At 48.5% G+C, this 27,082-nt stretch overlaps 1 protein-coding gene across 1 annotated transcript; it reads left to right on the top strand.

The window, feature by feature from the left end:
• On the top strand, positions 1-25,289 carry RINL (Ras and Rab interactor like). The gene is made up of 12 exons (XM_035120817.3): positions 1-141; positions 3,386-3,524; positions 4,789-4,930; positions 6,868-6,979; positions 11,037-11,109; positions 12,119-12,207; positions 12,994-13,359; positions 16,361-17,017; positions 19,538-19,852; positions 20,429-20,557; positions 21,759-21,925; positions 23,977-25,289. Exons 2-12 carry the CDS (start codon positions 3,472-3,474, stop codon positions 24,337-24,339), a joined length of 2,466 nt encoding a protein of 821 aa, XP_034976708.1. The 5' UTR covers positions 1-141; positions 3,386-3,471; the 3' UTR covers positions 24,340-25,289.
• Positions 25,290-27,082: the final 1,793 nt, after the last annotated feature.

Below are 27,082 nucleotides of genomic sequence, written 5' to 3' on the forward strand. Positions count from 1 at the left end.
CAGAGGTGTAAACCACATCCCTGCCTTTGCCTCCTGGGCCTCCATCGCTCGCTGCCTGCCTGCAGCCCTCGTTTGCCCCCTTGTTGCTCCTCCTGAGGCTCAGTGCACAGGGAACTTAAGACTGCCACCCATCACTGCAAGGTAAGATCTGCTGTGTGTGTGTGTGTGTGTGTGTGTGTGTGTGTGTTCCCCCTCTTCTTGTCTTGTGCTGCATCCACCGGGCATGTCGGTGACCTTTTAGCAGAGCTGCAAACTTCAAATTCCCAAACTGGGAGGAGAGATGTGGCGAAGAGAGATGTGCTGATGCTTAGAAGCTGTGAGAATGAAATCAAACCTCCACATGCAGAGGTAGTCTACCTCTGGGTGCTGTGACCAAAGAGAGAGGAGGGCCGATTCTTTCAGACCCTGGGAAGTAGTGGATTGTTGTTCACTGGAGATCTTTAGATGGGCTGGATGGTCATCTGTCATTGCACTGCAGACTGGGGCTAGATTATAAGACCACCAAGAGCCATCCCAACTCCCAGGAATTCCCTGGTTGTGTGCTTTTCTGGTAAGCCTTAGCTGCTCAGTCTTGGATCAACAATTGTCTAGTTGTGTTTTTCCTCCATAGCGAGGGAAAGGCCCTCTGAAAACTCTGGCCTCCAATCTGGAGAGTGCCATCAACTCAGGTGCAGCACACATTTTCCCAAGTGCAATCTACTATCTTGAAGTCTGGCGTCAGCGGTAGGCAGGGTTGGGCGTTTGCTTGGGCCCAGATACTGTTGAGAAGCCGCCATGTTCCTTGTTACTGTACACACGTGGCTTGCAACCTCCTGCGCACATTAAAAGTTAGAATCTTTGGAGCGAACTTTATGGAAGTGTGGACTTCATAAACGCTTGAGATGAAAGACGCAGCGTGGAACCGTCTGCCCACATATTGGAAGCTGCTTCCCTTAAGGATATTTTGAGCCTGGCTGTAAGTCATGTTAGCCTTTTATAGGAACATAGGAAGCTGCCTTATACTGAGGAGGTCTTGCCTCCAGATTATCCCTTTTATTGTGCATTCATGATTATTGAGGCTCACGATGCTATTGGGGTGGGAATCCCACCTTCAACATTGTTTGTGCCTCCAAACATTTTGGGGGCACTCCCCCTGCCTCATGCTCAGTCGGACGGTGCATATCCCATAGCTTCCTGCCAAAACTCTGCAAAGTCTTACGCCGCAAATGTTCCAGTTTCTTTTTGTCCTGCTTTCGTTGTGCTATGGTTTCTGATTTGATCCCGCTTTTCCTTAGGATATCCCTATTTTTATTGGAGAAATGTTGGAGGGTATGGAGTTATGTAAAACTCCCCCCCCCCAAGCCAAGCAGATAAGTAACCTTTAGAAGACATCTGAAGGCAGCCCTGTATAGGGAAGTTTTAAAAATGTTTTATTATGTTTTTATATATTTTGGAAGCTGCCCAGAGTGGCTGGGGCAACCCAGTCAGGTGGACGGGGGTATAAATAATTAAATTGTTCTTAATATCACGCCCATTATTATGGAATAGGACGTCCCTGTTTTCATCGGAGAAATGTTGGAGGGTATGCTGAAGCGGAGTAAACCAGTGAACTCTTCTTGTGTCAAGAACATGGCGCTGTGTATACACTTGCAATATAATAAAAACCAGACTCGAGCACCACTTTTTAAACAGTTGCTCTTATAATGATCAGCTGGCACAGTTCAGGGATGAAAGGTGCCTGTGGTGGAGCTGGGCTTTTGGCATTGGTGATGGTGTTCCCCAGATGACAGCTGAGGAAGAGGGTGTGGCCCAAATGGCTGTCTGTCTCTATAGAGTCTCCAGCTATACTAGTCCTTGTGGGCTATTTACTTGTAATTTCCATAACAAAGGAGACTCCCCCCCTTTTGGATTCTGTTCACCATCTCTCAAGAGATTGTCTCAGATGAAATGTTGTCAGTGACATGAAACAATCACAGAAAGCTGTAATACTGAGTGCAAAACAATCCACTCAAGCTAAGCCTTTTTAAACAAACAAACAAACAAACAAATTACAATTCCCATGATTCTTTTTCTGGGGGTGGGGGAGATGTGCATTAAATGCCCAGGCATCCCCAAACTGCGGCCCTCCAGATGTTTTGGTCTACAACTCCCATGATCCCTAGCTAACAGGACCAGTGGTCAGGGAAGATGGGAATTGTAATCCAAAACATCTGGAGGGCCGAAGTTTGGGGATGCCTGGTCCAGCCTATACCAAATTACATTTTGTTGATCATTCTTTGTTTCATCCCATACTTTTTGGTGCATTTACCCTTCACTTTCCAAATCATAAAAGTTCTTTTTTTTTTAGTGGATTTGTTGCTCCAGGGTGCCCATCAACCCATTTTAAATTTGCAAAGCCAAAGTCCCTGTATGCATTTGAACCCCTCCTGCAAAACACAATCTGGAGGCCTCTCCTATTAGTTTATTCCACCCTGCAAGATACCTTTATCTCTCCCAGTACATACATTCCTAAGGAAGTCGCCATGATGCAGTTTGTGTGGCTGCCAGCAGATGGTGCTGTGAACTGCAATGTGATGACAAGCTGGGCTCTCCCAGCTGCTGGGCTATCCGAGGGCAAGGAGAAGAGAACCAGAGACAGGACAGGCAACCCCGGCCAGTGAGTGGACGATTGATGAGGTCAAAGAGGAGATGGTGGCTTTTGGCACCTTGGGGTCTCCTTCATTCCTAAGTGGTAGAAAACCAGCTGTGATTCCTGCCTTGCAGTGGGGTTGGCCTAGATGGCTCCCTTCCAGCTCTGCAGTTTTATGGTTCTATGTGAGTGGCTTTGGCAAGGGGGTGGGGGGTGGCAAGCAAAGCGAGCAGGGGCACATCCCATAGCAAATTTAAATTTTCTCATGTGAGCTGGAACTGATCCACTGAATTACTGGGCCTCTACTGGAACTATAGGAACCTGCCTTTTTACCAAGCTCAGACCTTTATTACGGTCAACTCTGACTGGCAGCGGCTCTGCAGGGTTTTGGGATGGACTCTCTTTCCAACCTTACTTGGAGATCCTGCCAGAGCGGATTGAGCCCAGGAACTTCTGCATGCAAACAATAAAATTATTATTAAAAATGTTATTATTAAAGCAGGTGGTCTTCCACTGAGCTGTGATCCCTGCCCACAAACCAGATTGAAACCTAACATGGAGCTGAAGTGAATAGGGTATGTTTTAACGCCCTGCGTGCAAGAGTGTTTCGTGGCAAGCGCCGAGTGCTGTCCAGAGTCACATTGTAAGCTGATGTGTCGTTTCACATGCCTGGAGCGAAATGGATCTTGGAGGTCCCGCTCGCAGCCTCTTGCCCCTAAACCCATGAAAACCTGGAGCTCTGATTCATCTGCCCAACTTTTTCCCTTCCACCTCCAGGAACGCGCTTGGAAGCCAAACAGAAAACCCAGGAAGCCTTTGGCAATGTGGGATTTGTGAGGACCCGTTAACTGTGGGCGCAAAAGATGTCTGAGCCCATCCTTGGCATCGGCAGGAGCCCGGTGGAAAAGGAGCCTGGGTAAGCAAACCTTCATAATAGCTCAGTCGCTAGAGTGCGAGACTGTTACTCTCAGGGTTGTGGGTTTGAGCCCCACATTGGGCAAAAGATTCCTGCATTGGACTAGATCAGTGTTTCCCAAACTTGGATCTCCAGTTCCCATGATCCCTCACCACTGGTCCTGCTAGCTAGGGATGATGGGAGATGTAGTCCATAAATGGCTGGAGGCCCAAACACTGGACTAGATGGCCCTCATGGTCCCTTCCAACCCTGCAGTTCTAAGGTTCTATGATCTCTGTGTGACTGAGGGAATAGATCTCCAAGCCTCACTGCAGGCCAACCTAGCACCTTCCTTTTTTAAAAAAATTAAAATAAATTTTTATTGTTTTCTTAAACACAAAGTTGCAATATACAGACAAGAAAAGTAATCCATAATAAAAACATTTCTATTACTATTTACTATATACATTCTATTGTTCTGCCGAACATAACTTCCTCCTTTTTCGGTATCGGTTTTCTAAGTTATCTTCATATATAATGCGCTTTCTTCATATCCCTATCATTTTCTTAATTACATTACCATATTTTAAATACGTCTATATTGTATCTGTTGTAGGTTTTATGTCAATCCTGTTAGTGTCTTTATAGTCTTACAGTACTCCTTTAGGTATTCCACAAACTTACTCCAATCTTTTTGGAACTTCGGGTCTTTTTGTTCCCTTATCCTTCCTGTCATTCTAGCTAACTCCAAATACTCCATCATTTTAACCCTCCAGTCCTCAATTGTTGGAATTTCTGTCGATTTCCATCTTTGAGCCAACACTATTCTGGCCTCTGTGGTGGCGTACATGAATAGTTTTTGGTCTTCTTTTTTAATTTCATTTCCCATCAGTCCTGATAAAAAACTTTCTGGCTTTTTGGGAAATGTATATTTTAACATCTTTTTAAACTCCAACCTAGCACCTTCCAGATGCTGTTGGACTACCATTCCCATCATCCCCAGCCAGCACAGAATGATGGGACTTGAAGTCCCACAACATCTGGAAGTACCAGGGACTGGCAGGATGCTGATCAGCCGCCGGGGGTGGAGTGGGGGAAACAAACTGGGGCTGGAGTCTGACTTGGGAGAGGGGAGCAGTGATTTGTGGGGAACTGTACTAGCCAGGAGGTAAGAGCTGGAGGCAGGGGAAGCTTCAGAGCTGTTTTTTTCAGGCCAGGGCGGGCAAGAGCCCTTCATTCTGTTAACTCTTTCCAACTCTACTCTTTCCCTTCGCCTCTTATACAGCCTACAGCATACCCTGGTGAACGGAAAGTGTGAGAGCCCCATCACACTTCTGGACCGGCTCTCTGCAACCAGAAGCATTTGGGAGATTCTTGAGAGCCAACCGGAACAAGCCAAGGAGTTGCTGTCAGTTCACCCACCTGGGGTAAGTGGCCAGCAATTTTTATTTTTTTAATGGGATGAGTCCAGTGTGGGCAGTATGGAAAAGAGCTGTATGGGGTATTAGGAGATGGGTAGCACCTCTGGTGGGGGACACGTTATGCTCCTTCTAGGGTAGTTTGTCTGCCTTCGGTTCCCACCCTGCACTCAGGTCTCACCTGGGGCTCCCAGAAGCCGTCAGCATGCAAAAGCTGCCATATCCTAGAAATGGCTTTGACTGGCCTGCTAAAACAGGTGAGGGTGGCCGATGGGTCTCAAACCCTCAGTGAGTTAGGGACTTCCTCTGCATGCAAAGACAGGCTCTGGTGGGTTGAGCAGTGAGACCAAGACTGGGTCCAACGTTCAAGAAGGTGATTTCTGCACATGCTGCAGAAGAAAGTGAGGGGCAGGTGGAGCTTGTCCACTTGGGAAGGGAGCCCATCCAGGAGAAGGGAAACTCTGATCCTAGAAAAGGTCCAGGAGTAAATGCTACACAAATCCAGAGTAGGACCTAAGACGGTTGGATGGCGCCCTGTACGCCTCCTTCCGGCAACTCCTGCAGCCAAGCTGGTGTCAAACGTCTTGCTCTGCTTCCCTTTGGACCACACCAGTGAGGCCGAGAGGGGGTTCTGGTCCTCTGGGCAGCCCAGGACCTCTATTCACACTGCCCAGGCTTGTGCCCTGGAGAGGTCACAGTTTGGCTTCATCCCTGGAGGCGCACGAGGCCAACAACAGCAATGGAGTAACAGACATGCCTTTCAAGAGCATCTCAAATCGGGGGCGTTCATATTTGGTTTTGTGAAGGGCCTGGGAACTGTAGTTTGTTACCACTGCTAAGAGTTGGAGGCCCCTGTTCCCCGGCCAGAGCTACAGTCCCCAGAGAAACTACAACTAATCCAGAATGCGGCAGCTAGACTGATGACTGGGAGCGGCCGCCGAGACCACATAACACCGGTCTTGAAAGATCTACACTGGCTCCCAGTACGTTTCCGAGCACAATTCAAAGTGTTGGTGCTGACCTTTAAAGCCCTAAATGGCCTCGGTCCAGTATACCTGAAGGAGCGTCTCCACCTCCATCATTCTGTCCGGACACTGAGGTCCAGCACCGAGGGCCTTCTGGCGGTTCCCTCGTTGCGAGAAGCCAAGTTGCAGGGAACTAGGCAGAGGGCCTTCTCGGAGGTGGCGCCTACCCTGTGGAACGCCCTCCCAACAGATGTCAAAAAGGAAAACAACTACCAGACTTTTAGAAGACATCTGAAGGCAGCCCTGTTCAAGGAGGCTTTTAATGTTTAATAGATTATTGTGTTTTATTCTTCTGTTGGAAGCCGCCCAGTGTGGCTGGGGAGACCTGACCAGATGGGCGGGGTATAAATAATAAATTATTATTATTATTATTATTATTATTATTATTATTATTATTATTATTATTATTAGAGTGCTCTTAACAGCCAGTCCCTCCTCCCAGGGAACTCTGGGAATTGCAGCTCTGTTAACAGCCCACACTTCCCAGAATTCTTTGGAGGAAGCCATGACCCATTTAAAGTGGCACGGCACCGCTTTAAACGTAGAGTACAGATGGCAGGGGGCATGGAACCCATATCACCTAGAAGCTGCCAACTCCCATTGGTCCTAGCATCTTACGGGCATACAGGCTGGGGCTGATGGGAGTTGTAGTCCAAAGCACCGTGTGTGTGTGCGTCAGGTTGGGGAAGGCTGCCACTGAACACTGAAGCAGCAGCAGCAAAAGTTGCTCCTTGTCACGTTCTCAGTGTGCTTGCAGATGCTCGTGGTTTCCTCTTTCCTGCTTAAAGGGGAAGGGAAGGAGGTGTGGGGGGGTGGGTCTTGCTTCATCGACTGCTATCCATATGCAAGCGGTTTTCTCATCTCTTTTCTCTCTCTCCCCTCCTCCTGCCCCACCCCCTTTCCTTTTCCTTCTGCACCCAGACGTTCATTATCACTGGAAATAAAGCTGGAGGGTCCAGGGAGCTCTTCCTACAAACGCAGGAAAACAGGGGTGATGCTGTCTGCTGTTTCTCTATCCAGGACAATGGCGCGGGTGAGTTGGTTCGGTCACTCTGAGGGTCTTGTGTATTTGACCTGTGCCACAATCTCGGAAGGTGGCGGACTCTCCTTCACTGGCGGCTTTTAAGCAGAGGTTGGATGGCCATCGGTCAGGGGTGCTTTAGTTGCAATTCCTGCATTGCCGGGGGGGTGGACTGGATGACCCTTGGGATCTCCCCCAACTGTACAGTTCTGTGATAAAGGAAAGGATATACCCATTGCTGAACCACAGATTCATTTGTTCCCAGGGTCTGGTGCTTTGGGGGTATACTGCCTGTGTACATGGAAGCTCTACTGAACTATTGCTGCGAATAGCCATTGCTAGACCATGTGTGCTTTCCTGGGAGCTGGGCAGAGGGGGAGAAGGCTGATTTTTAAATTAATAGGACCTGCACATGTTGCCTTCTGACCTGAGAACTGCTGCCAGCCAGTGCCAGCAATACTGAACTTGATGGACCCCAAAGCCTGACTCATTGTAAATCATCTCCCTATGTTCCTAAGTCCTCGATCCGAGAATCATACAGGTTTGAACCTTTGCTCCTCTCTCCCTGCTGTACCAGCATCACTGTTCCCCATCTGGAAATCTACCCCCCACTCTTCCTCTAACCCTTAGACCCCACTCCCTTCCTCTAAATTAGGCCTCTCCCATTATTCATCCTTGGTGGGTTTTGCAACACAATTTCTTCCTGCTTAAAAGGGGAAATGGTTTGGAGAGGCTTAGAAGGGCTGGTCCTTGCAGGTTGTATGTCTCTCATAAAATGGGGGTCTCCCTTCAGTCTTGTGGTAGGGCTAGGGGTTAACTCTCTCTCTCCCCCCAAAGCCACTTTTTGCAATCTCTGGCTGAGCTGCTCCATTATCAATTGCCTCCTGAGAAACGCCACCTTCCTCTTTTCTGAGCCCAGCCACAGGTGAGGAACTCTTATTGAATGTGTGGGTAGCATTTTTCTTGTTGCTTCCAAAGAGCCCAGCACCTGTGCTTTCCTCCTGCCTGCCCCTTTATCCCCACAACCACCCCGTGAGGTAGGCTAGATGCCCATACTGGAGTTTCCTGTGTGCATTCATTCCCACATAATTTGCATAGTCCACAGGACGTCGCCCTCAAACAACACCAATCTCTAGGCTGTCTTCCTGTAAATTCAAGGTCTGCCCAATACAAGGGTAATCCAATAAGCTGGTTAAAAACTGGGCTCCAAACCACACTCCACTCGAGGTCACAGGCAATTTCCGCCTGTGTTTTTGGGTGAGTGGATCAACTGTCACCTTCCGCTACTCCCCTTTCCATGCCCACGACTTCCTCATTCTTGTCATTTGTTTGCTCGTCACTATTTACGGTGTGCTCCGGGATGGAGGCTTATTTTTATTTTGACCCCTGCAAAACGAAAACACTGTACGAGCAAACCACGTTAAAAATGTCTGCACCTTATATATTGGGCCAGCGATCTGGAAAGCAGGTGGTGAAAACTTACAGTTGCTTTCATTTCTTTTCATAGAATCATAGAGTTGGGGACCCCCCCCTAGGTCATCTGGTCCAACCCCTTGCAATGCTTGCTAAAAAGAGAGTTTCAGGAGCTTAGCCACACACCACTTCTTCTTTGGCGATCCCTTGTAGCCGAGTAAGATTGTCTTCCAGAGACAAGGTTTTAACAGTAAGTCCGGAAGTGAAGGTGGAGGCCAAATCTGGATCCACACGTCCTTCTACAGTGGGGACATTGGTTTCCGGGCAGGAGGTGATCACGGTGTGGATTTGTCAAGCGTGCCTTCCTCTTAGCGCATTCCTCCCTTGCGTTCTGAGTTTGAGTGTCTTCAAAATCCATGACACCTTTGGCTTCTGTTGGAAGCCACCCAGAGTGGCTGGAGAAACTCAGTCAGATGGGCGGGGTATAAATAATAAATTATTATTATTATTATTATTATTAGTAGTAGTAGTAGTAGTAGTAAAGGCTGTTTTCCAATTGGAGCGCTCGCAGGCAGGTGTTTCCTAATTGTTGGCGTTTATACTACATTTTTTCAGATTTGCCTTGAGACAGTCTTTAAACCTCTTTTGTTGACCACCAGCATTACGCTTTCCATTTTTAAGTTCGGAATAGAGTACAGTAGTTGCTTTGGAAGACGATCATCAGGCATCTGCACAACACACACACATGCTGTCTCATACCAAGGCGGTCTGTAATCTAGTCCTCTTCTGGATGCTGGCAGCTCTCCAGAAATTCTTCCCCCCCACCTCTCTTCAGGATCTGTTTTTAACTGGAGATGCCGGGAATTGCTCCAGGTTCTCCTGCGTGCGAATCATGCGCTTTGGTTAATGAGCTCAGCGTCCTTCCTGCTGTCACCACCAAGAAATAATTCAAACTTGACAGAGAGAGAGGGCGCAAGTGGCTGTTGCTAGCCGCAGGCCCCACCCCATAAGCAAAGCGCAGGTTCTTCTTGGAAATGGAGTTTCTTCTTCTCCACAGTCATGTGTTTTCCTCGAACCGATGGAAGGACGGACGAGGGGATATAGCATGTAGCCCATGGGTTACAACCCCAGCATAGAGTGGGGCAGATCTGGATTTGAAGGTTGTTGCTCAGTGGCGTGGGTGCGATGGGGGGTCACCAGCTTGGGCAGACACGAGATGTGGATGCTGTTCAAAATTTGAACATGGTATGAATGAGCTCCAGGCTCATTTATGTACGGAGGAAGCAAGCGATACTGCTATATATAGATAGATAAAGATTATTTTTTCTGGTTTTAAAGTGGCATTCTTTCCTCTTTTCTTAAACCATGGTTATACATTTTGGAGAACTGTGCTTTTTCATTGTGCTGCTCCTCTGCCTTCCCTCACTCTCATTCATTGGCTTGCAAACTCTTGAGATGCTTAGATCTTTTGCATGTTACAAATCCATAATGTTGTTGCGATGCTTTGGGGAAGCAAGGGGGAACTAGGGCTTCACATTGCAGAGGCCAGTGAGTTTATAGTCCTGAGGGACACTATGGGATCCGGTGCTTTTTTAACACAGAGGACTAGAAGGCTGGACTCAAGGATTCCATCCTTGGATTTCGTGTTTGATGTCTCCTTTGGGGTGCCCCTGGTTGGACTTCACATGCCTTAATTTGAGCCAGCGCTGAGCCCCATGTGATTCATCTTGGCACTTGTAGGATCAGTCCAGAGCCAGATAAAAGATGCCTCTAGGCATGGGCAGAGTGTAGCTTTCTCTCCGCTGCACCTGGGGTTATGGGAAGGATGACTGGTCAAGACAGGTCTTTACTAGCAGGTCTCTCTAGCTCAGGGTCCCCAAACTAAGGCCCGGGGGCCAGATGCGGCCCAATCGCCTTCTAAATCTGGCCCGCGGACGGTCCGGGAATCAGCATGTTTTTACATGAGTAGAATGTGTCCTTTTGTTTAAAATGCATCCCTGGGTTATTTGTGGGGCCTGCCTGATGTTTTTACATTAATAGAATGTGTACTTTTATTTAAAATGCATCTCTGGGTTATTTGTGGGGCATAGGAATTCATTCATTTTTTTTTTAAAAAAAATACAGTCCGGCCCCCCACAAGGTCTGAGAGACAGTGGACCAGCCCCCTGCTGAAAAAGTTTGCTGACCCCTGCTCTAGCTGTTCAATGACTGACCAGTCACCTTAATGATTATCCGCATTGTTTTTAATGCTGCTTTATGTTTTACTTTTGCATAATGTTCCCCCAAAGAATCCTGGGAACTGTGGTTTGCCCTTTGCAGAGCTAACGTTTCCAGTGCCCTTAACAAACTACTGTTCCCGGGATTCTTTGGGGAGAAGCCGTGCGCTTTAAACATGTGTTGACTCCGTAGGTGCATGGAGTGTGCATTACTCAGCCCGTGAAGTCTGGAAAATAGCCGTGTTGCAAAGACTGTCCCACAAGCTTCAAGTAATGAAAGGTCAATGATAGACAGAGAAGCTTTAAATGGGTGGGTCTCCATGCCCCAAAAGACCTTCTTATGTGGGGAAAAGATTGAAAGGGTCAAACAAACACACACACCCCCAACATGTGGCCTATATTTGCACTGCCTTCTTCTGATGCTTCTCTCATTCCGACAGCGATTTCTCTGGAGGGCTCCCTGCTGCATTTCAGAGACCTCTTGGAGCTGGTCTGTTTCCACCTTGTGAGCAGGTAAGTGTCTGGGGGCAGCTGCTGATGGGGAGACCCCCCCCCCACAAATACATCTCAAGCTTTGATTTATAAGAAATCAATCTTTAAGTGTGGAAGCACGTACACTGGAACTCTCTGCATGTTGACACCAGGAAGCTGCCTTTAGAAAGGTGTCTAAACATTTCCGTTTAAACAAACCTAACCCTTCAAAACATACAGTGCCGATGTCTATTTTTATCTGTTTTCAGTTTATTGCTGATTTTATCTTTTGAATGTTTTAAAGAGTTGCTTTTACTGATAATGCTATTGTTTTATTCATACTTAGAGATTTTTTTTACAATCAGTGTATAAATTTTATGAAATCAATCAATAAAATATGAAGTAAAGAAGGATCTAGCTATCAATCAAATCTTTATTACGGTCATAGATCAGCATAAGTAGGGTGGGGTACAATCATTTAAAATCTGTAAAACATTTTGGAAAGCTAAAATTATTAAAACAGAAGGTGTATATAAAAGACTATAAGAAGCTAAAAGAATGTGTGGGAGAGCATAAAAAGTTAGAATAGAAAAGGCTATATGGCTGTCAATTTACAGAGCACTCTGATATGAGTGTTCATTAAATCTAGTTTGTGAACACTGCTATGCAGAACCTGGCAACATTGTGCATTGTAGCAGGGTTGGTATCTGAAAGCAGCAGGGAGGTATAGAATTGTCCTGTGCACCCTGAGTACTTATGGAGTAGTGGGGAGATGAGGCTAATACGAATGTCTCTATAACATAGGCACTGGAAGAAGCACATGCTCTATTGTACGTCTTCAGCTAATGTCAAAAGTTTGCGCTATAGGAAATCGGAGTTTGGGGCAAACAATTAAGGATGCACGCTTGCCCAGATGGAAGTGACCTCGGTATAAGGCAGCTTCGCTGTGGATGGCTTGGTGTAAGCAGAAGACACCACTTCCCTGTGGCTTGTGATTCTTGCGGCCTCCTTTAGGAATTGTTTTTGTGAATGTGCTGCATTATGCTTCTAGAGACATCCTGCCCCATCTGCTGAGGATCCCAGATGCCCTTCGACTTCTATACAAGCCTGAATTAGATGCGGTTGCTGCCTTGGGCATGAGTGAGTGAGAACAGCAGGGCGGACTGGAGGACTAGGTGGAGTGGGGTGGGGGTGTCGATTCCTTGCTCCTCCTGCAAGTCAAAATTTCTGTTGCTTGGTGTTGTCAGAATAGGTTGGGTCAACCCAAGTCTGCATCGCCTCGCTTTCTGGTCTCCAAACGCTCTCTAAGAATGCCTGTTTTTTGGGTGGGATTCAATCCTGTACCAACAATTTGAGGTTGGGAGCTCTTGTGCAGCAAGCTGACTTTCCCAAAAGATCAGATAATTTGCGATAAGGAAAGGGACAGGGAAATGGCACTGGAAAATGTGGGATATAGCACTTTGATGCAAATCGGAAAACAAACGCTCATTAAATGGCTAACCTCGTCTGTCCTCTCTACAAATAAATCAAAGTGAATGTTCATTCAGTAGCCAATATCTAATCTCCCCGCAAACACACCAGGAATATTGCTCAATAAACAGTTTTTCTGGAAGTTCTTATAGTCTTTATTTGGGGAGGGTTTTTTTTACAAAATGGTCTCCTCTCCAAGGCTGGCTTTTGTGTGTGTCCCCATTAGCCCTCACTCTCCTTGTTCTGGGATGAGGGTCCTATGCCTTGCTAACAAGCTGTATGAGAGTCAGAAATCCAGGTGGCCCAGCTCTTTCCAGTCTGCAATTCCATGTTGGGAAGCTGCACTTGTTTTAATAGCTCCCTGTCAGGCAGCTGTTAATTAAAGGCACAGGAAAGCCACCTGGGGAAAAAGAAAAAGAAAGTAACCTTCACATTGTCTCTTTGCTTCATTGTCAGAGTTCTGGACAATGCCCCTTAAACCTGACGATGGGCTGGTGTCGGCTGAAGTGGAAGATGGGCCCGTGGGTGTGGATGGAGCCCCCTCTAAATCTAGACAGGCAGACTGTTCTGTCCGGATAACGTCCGAGGGTGAAGCTCTGTGCATCATCAACCCGCTGTTTGTCTCGGTGCACAGCGATGGCAGCTGGCTTGACCTTGCTTCCAGCTTGTGCCGGTCAAGTAGCACAAGGGGCACTTTGCGGTTCCCGAATGGGCTGGGGATTCCCCAGAAGTCCGGCTCAGCAGCATCCAGGAAACAAGGAGCCCATGGGAGTCTGGATCATCCAGGGTCTCCAGAAGAGGAGGAGGAGGAGATGGAGAAAGGTAAGGAGCTGCTCCTATCGAGGGCATCCACCACATTCATAGCATGAAGACTCTGCTTCCAATTCTCCTGCTCTCCCGCTGCACTCGGTGTGTAGGGAAGATGTGTAGCTCGGTGCCAGAGCATCTTCCTTGCATGCAGAATGTCCCATCTCCGGTCCCCACCTCTGGGCAGAGCTGACAATGCTCTCTGCCTGCACCCCAGGAAGCCACTGCTCCCAGTCAGTGTGGACAGTGTGCTGAGCTAGATAGATCAATGGTCTGAATCAGCATCGTACCATATTCAGAATTACTGAGGGTAAATATTTATAATGAATTGAAAAAGATGTTTAGATTCTCATTTGAAAACAAAACAAAACAGAATCCTTTCTCCTAAATATCATGGCAGAGGAAATAAAAAGAACAGTCAGACCAATATTTCTGTATGCGACTACGGCGGCAAGGTTATTAATTGCTAAAAAATGGAAAAACCTAGTAAAATCTGATATTGCAAGTTCACTTTATTTTAGGTAGTTTGTAAGTTTTCATGGCACTTTGCAAGTAATGGTCTCTTTCTCACAAATTTGATAAAGGGTGTAAAATTGTTTTTGAAGAATTGTGTGAATATTTGTCGCCAACGTGCTGTACGAGTTGTACTATCTTTATCAACAGCACAGGTTGCGTTTCTCTAGCAAAAATTGGAAAAGCAGCAACGTGCCAACTAAAACAGACTGGCTATCTAAAATGATGGAATACTTCCATATTGCCGAATTAACAGGGAGGATAAGAGGAGACACGGTACAAAAAGTGAATAAGGAGTGGGCTATCTTTAAGGAACACATCAAAATCTATGTGGGAAAAGTAGAATTTTTGACAGATACTGAGTGAATCCAGAAAACGATTAGAGTGAAGTTAAGACAGAAGAAGAGATCAAAGAAATAATGACATGCGTTTAAGCTAGTTGGAAAAATAAAGTAGCGTAACAAGAACAGCTGGAAGTCAAGTCATTTGGTGGGTGTCCGTGTGGGGTAGGTGTGTAGGTATGTTGAAATGTATAGTATAGGTAGGTATTCTATGAGTAATATAGGTATGTTTTATGCTATGAAAATAAGGTAGTGTGTTGTGTACAGTGGTACCTCGGTTTAAGTACACAATTGGTTCCGGAAGTCTGTACTTAACCTGAAGCATACTTAACCTGAAGTGAACTTTCCCATTGAAAGTAATGGAAAGTGGATTAATAATAATAATAATAATAATAATAATAATAATAATAATAATAATTTATACCCCGCCCTCCCCAGTCAAAACTAGGCTCAGGGCGGCTAACACCAATAAAATTACAATAAGACATAATAGAAAAGAAAACAATTAATTAAAATACAGATTAAAATACAATATTAAAATTTAAAATGCAGCCTCATTTGCAGTAGTCCATAAATCCAAACCATGAGGGAGGAAAACACAGGGGTCAGACTGAATCCAACCCAAAGGCCAGGCGGAACAGCTCTGCTTTGCAGGCCCTGCGGAAAGATGACAAATCCCGCAGGGCCCTGGTCTCCTGTGAAAGAGCATCCCACCAAGTTGGGGCCAATACTGAAAAGGCCCTGGCCCTAGTTGAGGCCAATCTAGTCACCTTATGGCTCGGGATCTGCAGAATATTGTTGTTTGTGGACCTTAAGTTCCTCTGCAGGGCATACCAGGAGAGGTGGTCCTGTAGGTACGAGGGTCCCAAGCTGCATAATCCGTTCCAGATGATCCGCGGAGTACTTAAACTGAAAGTACTGAAACCGAAGTGTACTTAAACCGAGGTATGACTGTATATGTATTGTGTAAATGTAAATGTAAGTGTTTTATATGTCACTAAATTAAAAAATAAAATAAAAGGCCCCAGGTTCAGTTCCCCAGCATCTCCAGGTAGGGCTGGGGAAAGAGTCTGCCCTCTCAGCCAGTAAGGTAGTGTGGTAAGGTAGTGTGTTTGAAAGAGATGGAGAGCAAGGCAGCACCAGTGGGATCACCATCTTGCTTGTCTGTTTCGTGTGTAATTCTGCCTGCAGAAAAAAACTTCCCTAAACAGGGCTGCCTTCAGATGTCTTCTAAAAGTCAGATAGTTGTTTATTTCTTTGACATCTGATGGGAGGGTGTTCCACAGGGTGGGCGCCACTACCGAAAAGGCCCTCTGCCTGGTTCCCTGTCACCTCACTTTTCGCAGGGAGGGAACCGCCAAAAGGCCCTTGGAGCTGGACCTCAGTGTCTGGACTGAACGACAGGGGTGGAGATGCTCCTTTAGGTTGAGTTAATACAGCTGGATTGTGGGCCTGGCCTTGCTGATAAGAGCAGATTGTGTCCTGTCCCTCCTGGAAAGTATGTGGACAGAAGGAGCATGCAGATAAAAGCTGGCTAGTGCCATCCTGGCCTGCACTTTCAGCCAGTAAGGCGTGGGTGGGAGACAGAGAGAGAGTGAGAGAGAGCGCTTCAGTGTGATAGCTCAGTGAGTACAGGATGAGAATCTCAGGGTCATGGGCATGGCAGGGGTTTGAACTAGACCCATCTGGTCCCTTCCAACTCTACAATTCTATGATACTATGATAGTCTGTTTCGTATGTAATTTCGGCCTGCAGGTAAGCGTGCGTTTCCATTCCCGACATACGGAGGGTTACTGTCTAACAGCCTGCTGGTTGGCTACAGGTGGGCAAGGTCCAGAGCCAAGCCCTTGGCTGATAAGAACAGGCTCTGTTATGTCCTGCAGGGCCACCCTGGAAGGGGAGTCATGCGGGCAGATGTACCCCCATTGTCTGTTTGTGCCCGGAACTGTAGGAGACGGGGGCCCAGGTGCCATCAGAATGCCGATGACACTCGGCTCTCCAATTCTTCATAACCAGGAGAGACTTGGTGCATCCCAGGGACTGGAGTCCAGATGCAGCAAAGATTTGCAATGATGGTGCCAAGCGAGCCTGCTTGGGGAGGGCACCCTGCAAGCAAGAGCAGTTTAACCCAGCATGCCTTTCTCTTTGCCGCCAACCCTCAGGTGACCCTCTCCGCCGCTCCATCACCATGCGACGGAGGCCTCTTCATCGCAGCCTGGCCTGCAGCAGTTCAGAAGCTGCCTCCGAAGAGCCGCCTCTGTCCCCCAACCTCCACCTGAAGGAGGTCAAGTCCCCACACCGCGTCTCCTGGATCGAGGGGATCCCGACCACGCCTCCTGCCTGGCTGCTACAAAAGTCCAGCTCCGAATCCTCTCTACTGAGCGAGAGCATCTTGCTGCCTCCCATCCCCGAACTCGACTCGCTCTCTGTCAGCAGCGTGGAGGACGAGGCGGAGGGGCTCCTCACTGCAGCGGCAGCTCAGCAGAAGAAGAAGCAGCGCCGTTCCTCCTCCGTCCTGACCTACAAGGTCCTCCAGCGCTTCTCCGCCGTGGGCAGCACGCTCAGCGGGTTCCTCTCGGCCGAACGTCGGGTGTCCAAGCGGGTGCAGGAGCTGGCCCAGGAGCCGGCGTCCTACGTGGGAGGGCTGGTGCAAAGCTTTGTGGGGCACATCCTGCGCGATGCCGGGAAATGGTACGCGACCAGCACCGACCTGCTCCAGGAGATCCGGCAGATGATCAGTAATCTTAAGGGCTACCTGTGTGAGAGCTCGGAGCTGCGTGTGGTTTGCGAGCACAGCGAGGCTGAGGAGATGGACCTGGGTATTTATTGTTACTAAGTTCGTTTTCCTGCTCTTCCTCCTGCGGGGGGGGGGGGGAGCCCAGGGCGGCAAATGCACAAGCTACAAAGCCTCTTTAGAAACAATGCCCATGCAGGCACAAGGAGCAGAGCATGCTGGGAGCTGGGGGGCAAGTTGGGTTGCCATATGTTCTCCCCCCACCCCCGCAACATGTTCTCTTTTTCATGGGTATGTAAAATGAGAGTCGTCGTAGCAATCCATAGTTAAAAGTAGAAGCTGGCAAATGTGTCTTCTTTTTTATCTTCGAAATAGGGTAATCCTACTTGAGAGTCTTTTGTTTTGAATAGTTTTGTTTGCTGGCAGTAGTGTAGTCGTGGCAAATTCAGAAGGACAGGGTCCCTTTATGGCCATGCCCCCTTCAAAGATAATACACCAGTGTGGTGTAGTGGTTAAAAGTGGTAGAGTCGTAATGTGGGGAACCGGGTTCGTGTCTCCGCTCCTCCACATGCAGCTGCTGGGTGACCTTGGGCTAGTCACACTTCTCTGAAGTCTCTCAGCCTCACTCACCTCACAGAGTGTTTGTTGTGGGGGAGGAGGGGAAAGGAGATTGTTAGCCGCTTTGAGACTCCTTCGGGTAGTGATAAAGCGGGATATCAAATCCAAACTCCTCCTCCTCCTCCTCCTCCTCCTCCCCCTCTTCTTCTTCTTCTTCTTCTTCTTCTTCTTCTTCTTCTTCTTCTTCTTCTTCTTCTTCTTCTATTATACAATCTTTATTTTTTTAAAAAACAACAACAACAAAATTATTCAGAAAACTACGTGTGCAGCTTGAAGTTTCAAATTATTGCACAGACTATCGGTATAGGTGGGCGCTGCCCTACATTGCTCCCTCATCCCCTCTCCCAATTGACATCCATCTCCAGGGCTCAGAGTCTGTAGGGTCTGCCCTCCTCCACTGCCCTCTCCCGATTAACCTCCATCTCCAGAGCCCACATCTGTGACATCACCAGGGCTCCCCCCTTCAGGTCTCAGATTTGGGTCCTGAAATCTCAGGGTCTGGGGTGCTGCTGATTTGGCAACCCCACGATCTCTTGCTCTTGCTCTTCCTCCTCTTGTGCTACTCTGAGTTTGCAAATGCAGGGCCAAGGTTGCAATCTTGGCGGGGGCAAAGTTCTGTCTACCCCCAAAACAGAAACCGCCACACCCGTCAGGTTATCTGCTTCCCGGCAAAGCTGCTTATAAATCTGTTTCATCGTATCTCTTGAGGAGCCGAAAATAACACCTCTGCCGTTTCCACTCGGACCGCGGCCAGCTTGCAACACGCTCACACGTGGGCCAGAGCAGAGCACTTAGGAAGCTGTGGTTGAGGCTCTGATGCAGGCCACACCGTGCGCAGCAAAGGAAGTCCAGCAGATGCAAAGAGGAACCTAGGTAGCTTCCTGGACACAAAGAAATCCAAAGAGGCTTTGGATTCGCTGTGCTTGTTTGTTTCTTGGGCTTTGGTCCACTTACTGATGTTTCCACCCAGAATCCAGAACCAGGTTTCTTGGAATCAAAGAGTTGGAAGGGACCCCAGGGGGTCATCTAGTCCAACCCCCTGCAATGCAGGAATCTCAGCTCCTGGGAACTTTTCAATTCTCACTTTAAGGGGTGGGAGGAAGCACAGCCGTAGAGTTGACGCTTAGCTTAAGCAGGGGTTATGTTCCAAAACCATAATTGTGTGTAGTCAAAACACATTCTCCCTGCACCTCTGAATGCCATATTGTAGAAGACACTGAGCTTTTAACATATTGAGCTTTCAACAAAAAACAACAACCCTTAGCCAGCGGCAGAGCAAGGCGATTGGGCGCCTGGGGTGGCGTGCATGCCTGGGGCCCAGGGGCGGGGCCAGCCAGGGCAGGATGCGTGGGGCTTCTGAGGAGTCTGCCTGCCTCCTCCTCCCACTCAGTCACCCTACAGCTGAGGGGGAGGCAGCGGGTCGCCCAAGCCACTGCGTCACTCCCAGGAGAGAAGCGCGGCTCGGGCGCGCTGCAGGCCCTGCCGTGAGTGCCACCCAGCCATTTTGTCACCCTGCTCAGAGGTGACACCCAGGGCGCACTGCCCCTACCGCACCCCCCTTCCTCCGCCCCTGCCCTTAGCCAGCTGAAAATCCAACCTTTCTGTTTTCATTTAAAAGTGCAAGCAACCTTGCGAAAAATGTGGTTATATTTTAAACTGGAACGCCATCAAACAAAAGGGAAAGTGTGTCTGGTCTCTGGATTCTCATCCTCTGATTTCCTCTAGGATAAGCCGCCCATTACTGTATTATCATCATTAAACTTGCCACAACCTTGAAAGCCTCGTCATCGCCTCATCCCTGTGCTAGGGCAAGGAGCGTCCAGGTGGCATCATTGCTCCTCCTCTGGGGGGGGGGGGGTGAATCCCAGAGTTGTACTCACTCTCCGATACACCACTTGCCTGACCTACATGATCCACAGTAAATGTGCCGTGGCTTCATTTTCTCTTTCTCTCCCTCTTCCCCCTTTTTGTATCGTTTTTCTACTAGGTTCCGTGGTCGAAGCCGCTCTGTACAAATGCATGCTGAAGCCTCTCCGGGACTCCATCTACACCCAGTTGCACGAATTCCACGCCCACGACGGCACCCTGAACAAGCTGCGCGAGCACCAGGCCACCATGCGGCGGCAGAGCCTGGCCGAGCTGGGCGTGACGGCTGGCGTCCCAGACGGGGCCACCTTGGAGCGCATCCAGGCCAAGCTGAGCCTTATGCACCTGGCTTACTCCCCCAAGAAGAAGGAGACGCACATGCTCAAAGTCTGCAAGATGCTCTATGAAGCCATGAACCAGGCTGCCGGAGGAACAGGTAGGGAGGCCTTGCCAACATATCTCTGAGAGATGGGAAAGAGCTCAGTGGTATAGAGCAGCTGGTTTGCCTCCAGCAAGGTCTCAGTTTCCATCCCCAGCTGGGGAAGGCTTCCCTGTCTGAAATTCCGGAGAGTGGCTGCCAGCCAGTGTAGGCAGCACAGAGCTGCATGGACCAAGTGGCCTGACTTGGGAAGAAGTGCTTTTCTTCTTGCTTGTCCCGAATCTCCCAACATTCAGCTTCACTGAACAGTACAGTCGTACCTCGGAAGTTGAACGGAATCCATTCAGGAAGTCCGTTCGACTTCCAAAATGTTAGGAAACCAAGGTGAGGAGGCTCCTGCAGCCAATTGGAAGCCGCGGAAGCCCAGTAGGACTTTCGGGTTCCAAAGAAAATTTGCAAACCGGAACACTCACTTCCGGGTTTGCAGTGTTCAGGAGCCAAAATGTTCGAGACAACCAAGGGACGACTGTATTATAAGAGAAAGAGATAATAATTTCTCTACATCTGCTTTCCTTGCACCTGAACAGTAGGGCTGGCTCTGATGACGTTCTTCTGTTTTCCCATTTTTGGAAGAGCCTTTTGGCGCCGACGACTTCCTGCCGGTTCTGATCTACATGCTGGTGAACTGTGACGTGGTTTCGGTGCAGCTGGATGTCGAGTACATGATGGAACTGGTGGACCCTAGCCAGCTGCAGGGAGAAGGTAACCCGGCAAGTTGTCCCTCGGGTATCCTGAAATGATCTGGATTTTTGCTAGATACTGGATGTCCTCCTAAAGTTTAGGGTTAATGTCTCTAGGAGTCCCCAGAAGTCTCTGCCTCATGTTGTCAGGAGCGGGTGTCAGGAACAAGCCAGCAATAAACCATGCGGCGTAAGTTGACTCTTTATTAAAGGAGACCAGGCCTAGTGAGCGCAGCACCTCATCCCAGTAGATCTTGCCCCAAGTGCAGAAGTGGGAACTGAAGGTCCCTGCCTTCTCACAGTTCCCTAAGTCTCCTTCCCAAGCAATCTGGGGCTCCATTGTCTTCTCTCTCTGTGCTCTCCCCTTTTCATACCTTTTCTGGTTCTTGGAGAAGCAGGAGGGGGAGACTCCCTGGCTTCTTCCCCAGCCTGCCTCACCTCTGCCTCTTGGCCCCCCTGCTCTCCTGCTTCCTCTTCTGCCTCTGATTCTGGACATCTCTCTGCCACAGACTCTCCCAGCTCACTAAGCCCTTTTGCCTCTTCAGCTTCCGACACCTCCTCTTCCCAGTCTTCTCCCTCCAACCACTCATCAATGCCCCACCACCAATCCTGACTCTGAGCCTTCTTCCCATGGGGGTTCTCCAGCTGGTTCCTCCCACCATTCCTCTGCATCCAGCCAGTCCATGATACACATATAGGGAATAGAGCACAGGTGTGAGGGAGCTGTTGTACTTCAGCTCCCATCAGCCCCAGCCAGCATGGCCCAATGGTCAGGGATGATGTGAGTTGTAGTCCAGCAACATATTTTTTTTAATTTTTATTCATTTATTGAATTTATATACCGCCTTATACCTATACATATGGCGAACCACGGGTTCTGCATCCCTGGAACAGAGGGACGCAAAGCCACACTCCACTTCTACTGCATTTGAGTTAATTGAACTGCGCTGATGTGCACTGAAGCACACCAAGCGATGATGTCTTTGCCAGCAGGCACAGGATTAGCGATTCTATTTTCGCTCTAAGTAACATTCTGGTTCAGGGAGTGACCCACCTGGTGGACAGGACTGAAAACAGTGGCCCAGGTGTCGCTTCTGTGCTTAAGCCAGGCCTGAGTTCAATCCTCTGAAGGGTTCGGATCCAACAATGCACAAAAGCCTTCCTGAGCCTGTGCATCTCCCTCTGACGTGGGTTTTCTCTTCTCCCTCCCTCTCGCGCCGCAGGAGGTTATTACCTCACCACTTGGTTTGGCGCCCTCTTCCACATCGAGAACTTCCAGCCAGCTGCCACGGTGACGCGGCAAATCAGCATTGAGGCCCAACGCTCCATCCATCAGTGGCATCGGCGCCGAACCATCCACCATCACCACGCCAACCGGCGCCATTCCCAGGTGAGGCTGGAGTCTGGAAAAGAAGTCCTATGCTGAAGCAGGGGGCTATGAAGTGGGAGAGAGAAAGGGATTCTGGGAGCCAAATTCCAGGATGGGGTGCGGAACTCAGTCGGGCCACTGGGCCAGAGTAGTACCTCCCCACACCTGTTCCTCACCTGTCAATCAAACTGACATCACAATGATGTCGGGTGACTTTGGGGGGGGGGCACAGAGTTTGAAATTGAGCCATGCAGGCAAAGGAACAACTTGCAAGGTGCCCGGGTGCCTTTCCTGGTGTGGATGGAAATGGGGAAAGACTGACATCTCTTGGGGTTGCAAGCTCAATGTTTGGTATCAAATCATCTTCACTGGCTGCCCATCCACTACTGAGCCGGGTTCAAGGTCCTTGCGTTAATTAGCTGAGGTTCAGGTTGCCCCAGGGACTGTCTGAACCTTTATACCCCAGCCCAATTCCTGAGATAATCTGCAGGAGCTTCGTCGCATGTTCCTCAAGTTCATAGTACAGTGGTACCTTGGTTTACGAACTTAATCTGTTCTGGAAGTCCGTTCTTAAACCAAAGCGTTCTTAAACCAAGGCGTGCTTTCCCATAGCAGCAGGGGACTCAATTTACAAATGGAACACCCTCAAAGGGAAGCGAAACATATTCTGCTTCCAAGGCAAAGTTCACGAACCAAAACAACTGCTTCCGGGTTTGCAGCGTTCTTAATCCAAGTTCTTCATAAACTAAGCTGTTCTTAAACCAAGGTACCACTGTATCATAGAATCGTAGAGCTGGAAGGGACATGATCATGGAACATCCAGAAGGTCTAAGAACTATGTAAGAGCAGCGTAAGAACAGGAATCCTCCCCAAAATATTTTTATGAATGAGCCTCTGACATATGTACCTTAGGTACGTCAACAAACTCATTGAGAGGTGTGAGCTTGCTTTCGCTGCGTAATCTCGTTGTATCAGGTCTCATTTGAGACAAACCCAACTCTTCATCAACGCAAAGACGCCTTTCTCTTTTCCGGTCTTTCATATCAGCCACAGTTGAAATTCACAACAATGTGCCGTGGAGAACTGTGGAAGGCTAGCCAACTGCTCTTGCTCTCATTTTGAAAAGATCTCTCTCCATGTTCTGCGAATAGAAATATTTTGATACCATACTACGGTGGTACCTCGACTTATGAATGACTTGTGAATGGGGCAAATGGCCGCACGTTTATGAATTTTTCGACATCCAAATGGAAACCGCAGCAGTTTTAGATAGGGTTTTTTCGACTTATGAATTTTTAGATGGAGTTGCTTTGACTTACGAATTTTTCTGTTTCCAATGCATTCCTATGGGAAATCGCGTTTCCAATGGCGCTTTCCGACTTATGAATTTTTCGACCTACGAAGGTGCCTTCGGAATGGATTAAATTCGTAAATCGAGGCACCACTGTATACTACACTGAAATGTAGAAAGGTTTCTTTGATTATCCTTGAATCTCCCCACCACACTTGCCATCTAATAGATAACACTGGTCCTTGGCTCCCAGTATGTTTCCAAGCACAATTCAAAGCATCGGTGCTGACCTTGAAAGCCCTAAATGGTCTCGGTCCACTATACCCGAAGGAGCGTCTCCACCCCCATTGTCCAGCCTGGACACTGAGGTCCAGCTCCAAGACCTTTCTGGCAGTTCCCTCACTCTGAGAAGTGAGGTTACAGGGAACCGTGCAGAGGGCCTTTTTGGTAGTGGCACCCTCCCTGTGGAACACCCTCCCATTAGATGTCAAGGACTTTTAGAAGACATCCAAAGGCAACCCTGTTTAGGAAAGTTTTCCATGTTTGATGTTTTATCGTGTTTTTAGTCAGATGGGCGGGGTATCAATAATACATCATCATCATCACCATCACTATCATCGTTGTTGTTGTTGTGTTGTTGTTGTTGTTGTTGTTGTTATGATTATTTTATTTTATCTGCTCCTGCCACTCCAATATGTTGGAGAACCATTGCTTTAATGGCAGGCCTACTACCTCAAGGTCCTTGGTTACACGGTAACTTCTTGCTTCCCACCCCCTTCAGAACATCCTCTATGTCTCCTTCTGCGAACCCTTCAACAACCAGAAGACCATCTCCATGCTCCCTGGCATGACAACGGCATCAGTGTGCGCCATGTGCGCCGAGAAGTATGGCGTCTCCGATCCCGAGACCTATGGCCTTTTCTTGGTGTCATGCGGCTCCTCTCAGCTCTTGGCCGGGGACAGCTGCCCGCTGAGACTCCGCTCGGAGACCCTCCAGGCTCAAGGGGGCCCTGCGAGTTTCGTCTACAAGCCCAAAGACAGGCGGCTCCCTGCTACCGTCGCTCCCCCTTCCCTTTCGAACCCTGACCGCTCGACTGAGGCCCGGGAGCCCCTTGAAAGCAAGGACACGGGGCAACCGGATTGAGCGTAGGCCTCAGAACCTTCCGGAAACTTCCTCAGAGGGTTGCCCAAGCTTTTGGGTTTCTGACTGGGCAGAAATGTCGGGACAAGCTGAGAGACTGGGGTATAAAACGCCTGCCAGGAAAAGTCTCGAGCAGAAGACCTCTACCCTGAAGTATTGGTAGAGAGAGGGTGATGAGCCTTTCTCCTTTGCATGGAAGCATGTGCGGGAGTGGCCGCCATTTTTTTTTTTTACTACTCCTGTTGCCCTGCCAGAGTTCCCTCTTCTGTTTAGACCAGGGCTGACCAGACTTTCATGATGTGCTTCTCCCTGCTCCCCACATCCTGAGCCCCACCAACGTGGACATACGGCAGCTTCCTATCTCAGGGCCCCTCCAGACTGGTAAGGTTAAGTGGCATTACAGTTGAAGTGGTACGAAACTGCTTTAAATGCCCAGACCATATGGGGCCTTACTTCCAAGGCAGGTTTAGCCATCTTGGTGCCCTCTAGATATTGTTGGACTACAACTCCCATCATCCCTGATCATTGGCCTGGCTGGCTGGGGCTACAGGCGGCACGATCTGTTCAGTTCCAGTCCTTTCACTTTCTCATTTTCCCCAATACAGTCGTCCCTTGGAAGTCGAACGGAATCTGTTCCGGAAGTCCGTTTGACTTCCAAAACGTTAGAAAACCAAATCGTGGCTTCCGATTGGCTGCAGGAAGCTCCTGCAGCTAATCGGAAGCCCCGTCGGTCGTTTGGCTTCCCAAAATAGTTCAAAAACTGGAACAGTCACTTCCAGGTTTGTGATGTTTGGGAGATGATTTGTTCGGGAGCTAAGCCGATCGACTTCCAAGGTACCACTGTATTAAATCCAGCTCTCCACATTTCGGAGCAATTCACAATTTCACAAAACCTGTGAAATTTCATTAGCATCTTATTGCCGATTTCTCCTAATAAACACATCTTTACATTTTGGGGAGTGTGCACGTTGCTGCAGCCCGTTTCTTCCCCCCGCAACATCGCGTATTTCTGAATGTCATTTTCACAAATACCTTCATTTTTATTCACATTGTGTTTTCCCCTCATCCGTGCACTTTTGTAAACCTTGACTGGAGAACTGCATGGCACAGTTTGGTGAAGCAGGAATGTCGACGGATGGCTGCATTTTGGTTTGTACAATTGTTTTGGAAAGTGAGGTTTGGGGCAGATTTGGTTTTGAGTGCATATAGAATTCTTTGTCTGTAACTGGGGCTGATGGTGACCGGAGTCTAGAGTGCTGCAAGATGGGCTGCCGTGGTTCTACCATCTGAGAGTAGCTTAAGATAATGGCGAAGACAATGTAAGCAGGGAAGGCAAGGAGCAGCTACCCACCCACCCTTTTTCCATCTGTTGTTTTAATCCATCAATTCTCACATCCACCCAGCAGAGGGCAGCACCTGTTTTATATTACGGAAGCTCAAAACCATAACTTAGAACCATGGAATCGTAGAGTTGGAAGGTACCCCCGGGAGTCATCTAGTCCAACCCCCTGCAATGAAGGAATCTCAACTAAAGCATCCATGGCAGGTGGCCATCCAACCTCTGCTTAAAAGCCTCCAAGCGAAGGAGAGTCCACAACCTCCCGAGGGAGACTGTTCCCCTGTTGAACAGCTCTTCCAGTCATACCTTACAATTTGAACACATTCCCAGCCACCTAAAGGATTGTGAGAACCATAGTTTAGTTTAGTTTAGATTTCTTTATTGTCATTGTGTAATTACAAGGAAATTGGATGCTATCCCATAAAAACAAAAACAAGACACAAAACAAAAAAACACATTTCCAGCCACACATGCACATGCCTACACAACTCTTCAGGTCAATTATTTAGTTACAGTATTTAAAATGGATATAGCTTTTGGGTAGAAACTGTTTTTTAGTCTATTTGTTCTTGATTTAATTGATTTAATATATCTCTTGCCCGAAGGCAATAGTACAAAAAGACTACTAACAGAGGTTGTAATTCCCAGCACCCATTTACTACAGCTCCCATGATTCTTTGGTCAGGGAAGGGTGCTGCCTTAGACTGGATCAGACCATGTGTCTATCTAGTTCAATATTGTCTACACTGACCGGCAGCAGCTTTCCAGGATTTCAGGTAGGAGTCTCTGTATCTGGAGCTGCCAGGCATTGAACCTGGGACCTTCTGCTTGCAAGAGAGTTTCTCTACCACTCAGCTAATGATCCTTCCCGACACCTCCAGGTGTTGTTTGGGTCCTATCAGCCTCAGCCAGCAGTAAATCACACCATTCAAGTTGGGAGTTAACTCTTTATTAGCAAGAACACAATCTGCACAGACTTGGAAGAGTGTCAGGCCTAATGGGCAGCTCTCCCTGGTAGGTCTCACCCCATGGATCAGTTGCTGCTGAGACTGAAAATCCCTGCCTCCCCACAGCTGTCTAGGTCCCCTCTTCTCCGGGGCTTCACCCAAGCAATCAGAGATGGCATCTACCTGCAGCCAACCTCTCTTCTGCCCCTTTCACACCTCTTCTGGTTCTGGGAGACAAGTGGGGAGGAGAGACACCCTGGTTTCTTCACTAGCCCGACCGATCTCTGCCTTTTCCCACCTGCTCCTCTTCAGCCTCTGATTCTGGACTTCTCTCTGCCACAACCTCTCCCGGCTCACGAAACCCTGTTACCTCTTCTGCTTCCAACACCTCCTCCTCCCAGTCTGTTCCCTCTTCTCCCTCTGACCACTCATCCTTGCCCCACCCCCATCCCCCTGGCTC

The sequence above is a fragment of the Zootoca vivipara genome, chromosome 6, assembly GCF_965207765.1.
Source record: "Zootoca vivipara chromosome 6, rZooViv2.hap1.1, whole genome shotgun sequence".
Lineage (NCBI taxonomy): Eukaryota > Metazoa > Chordata > Lepidosauria > Squamata > Lacertidae > Zootoca > Zootoca vivipara.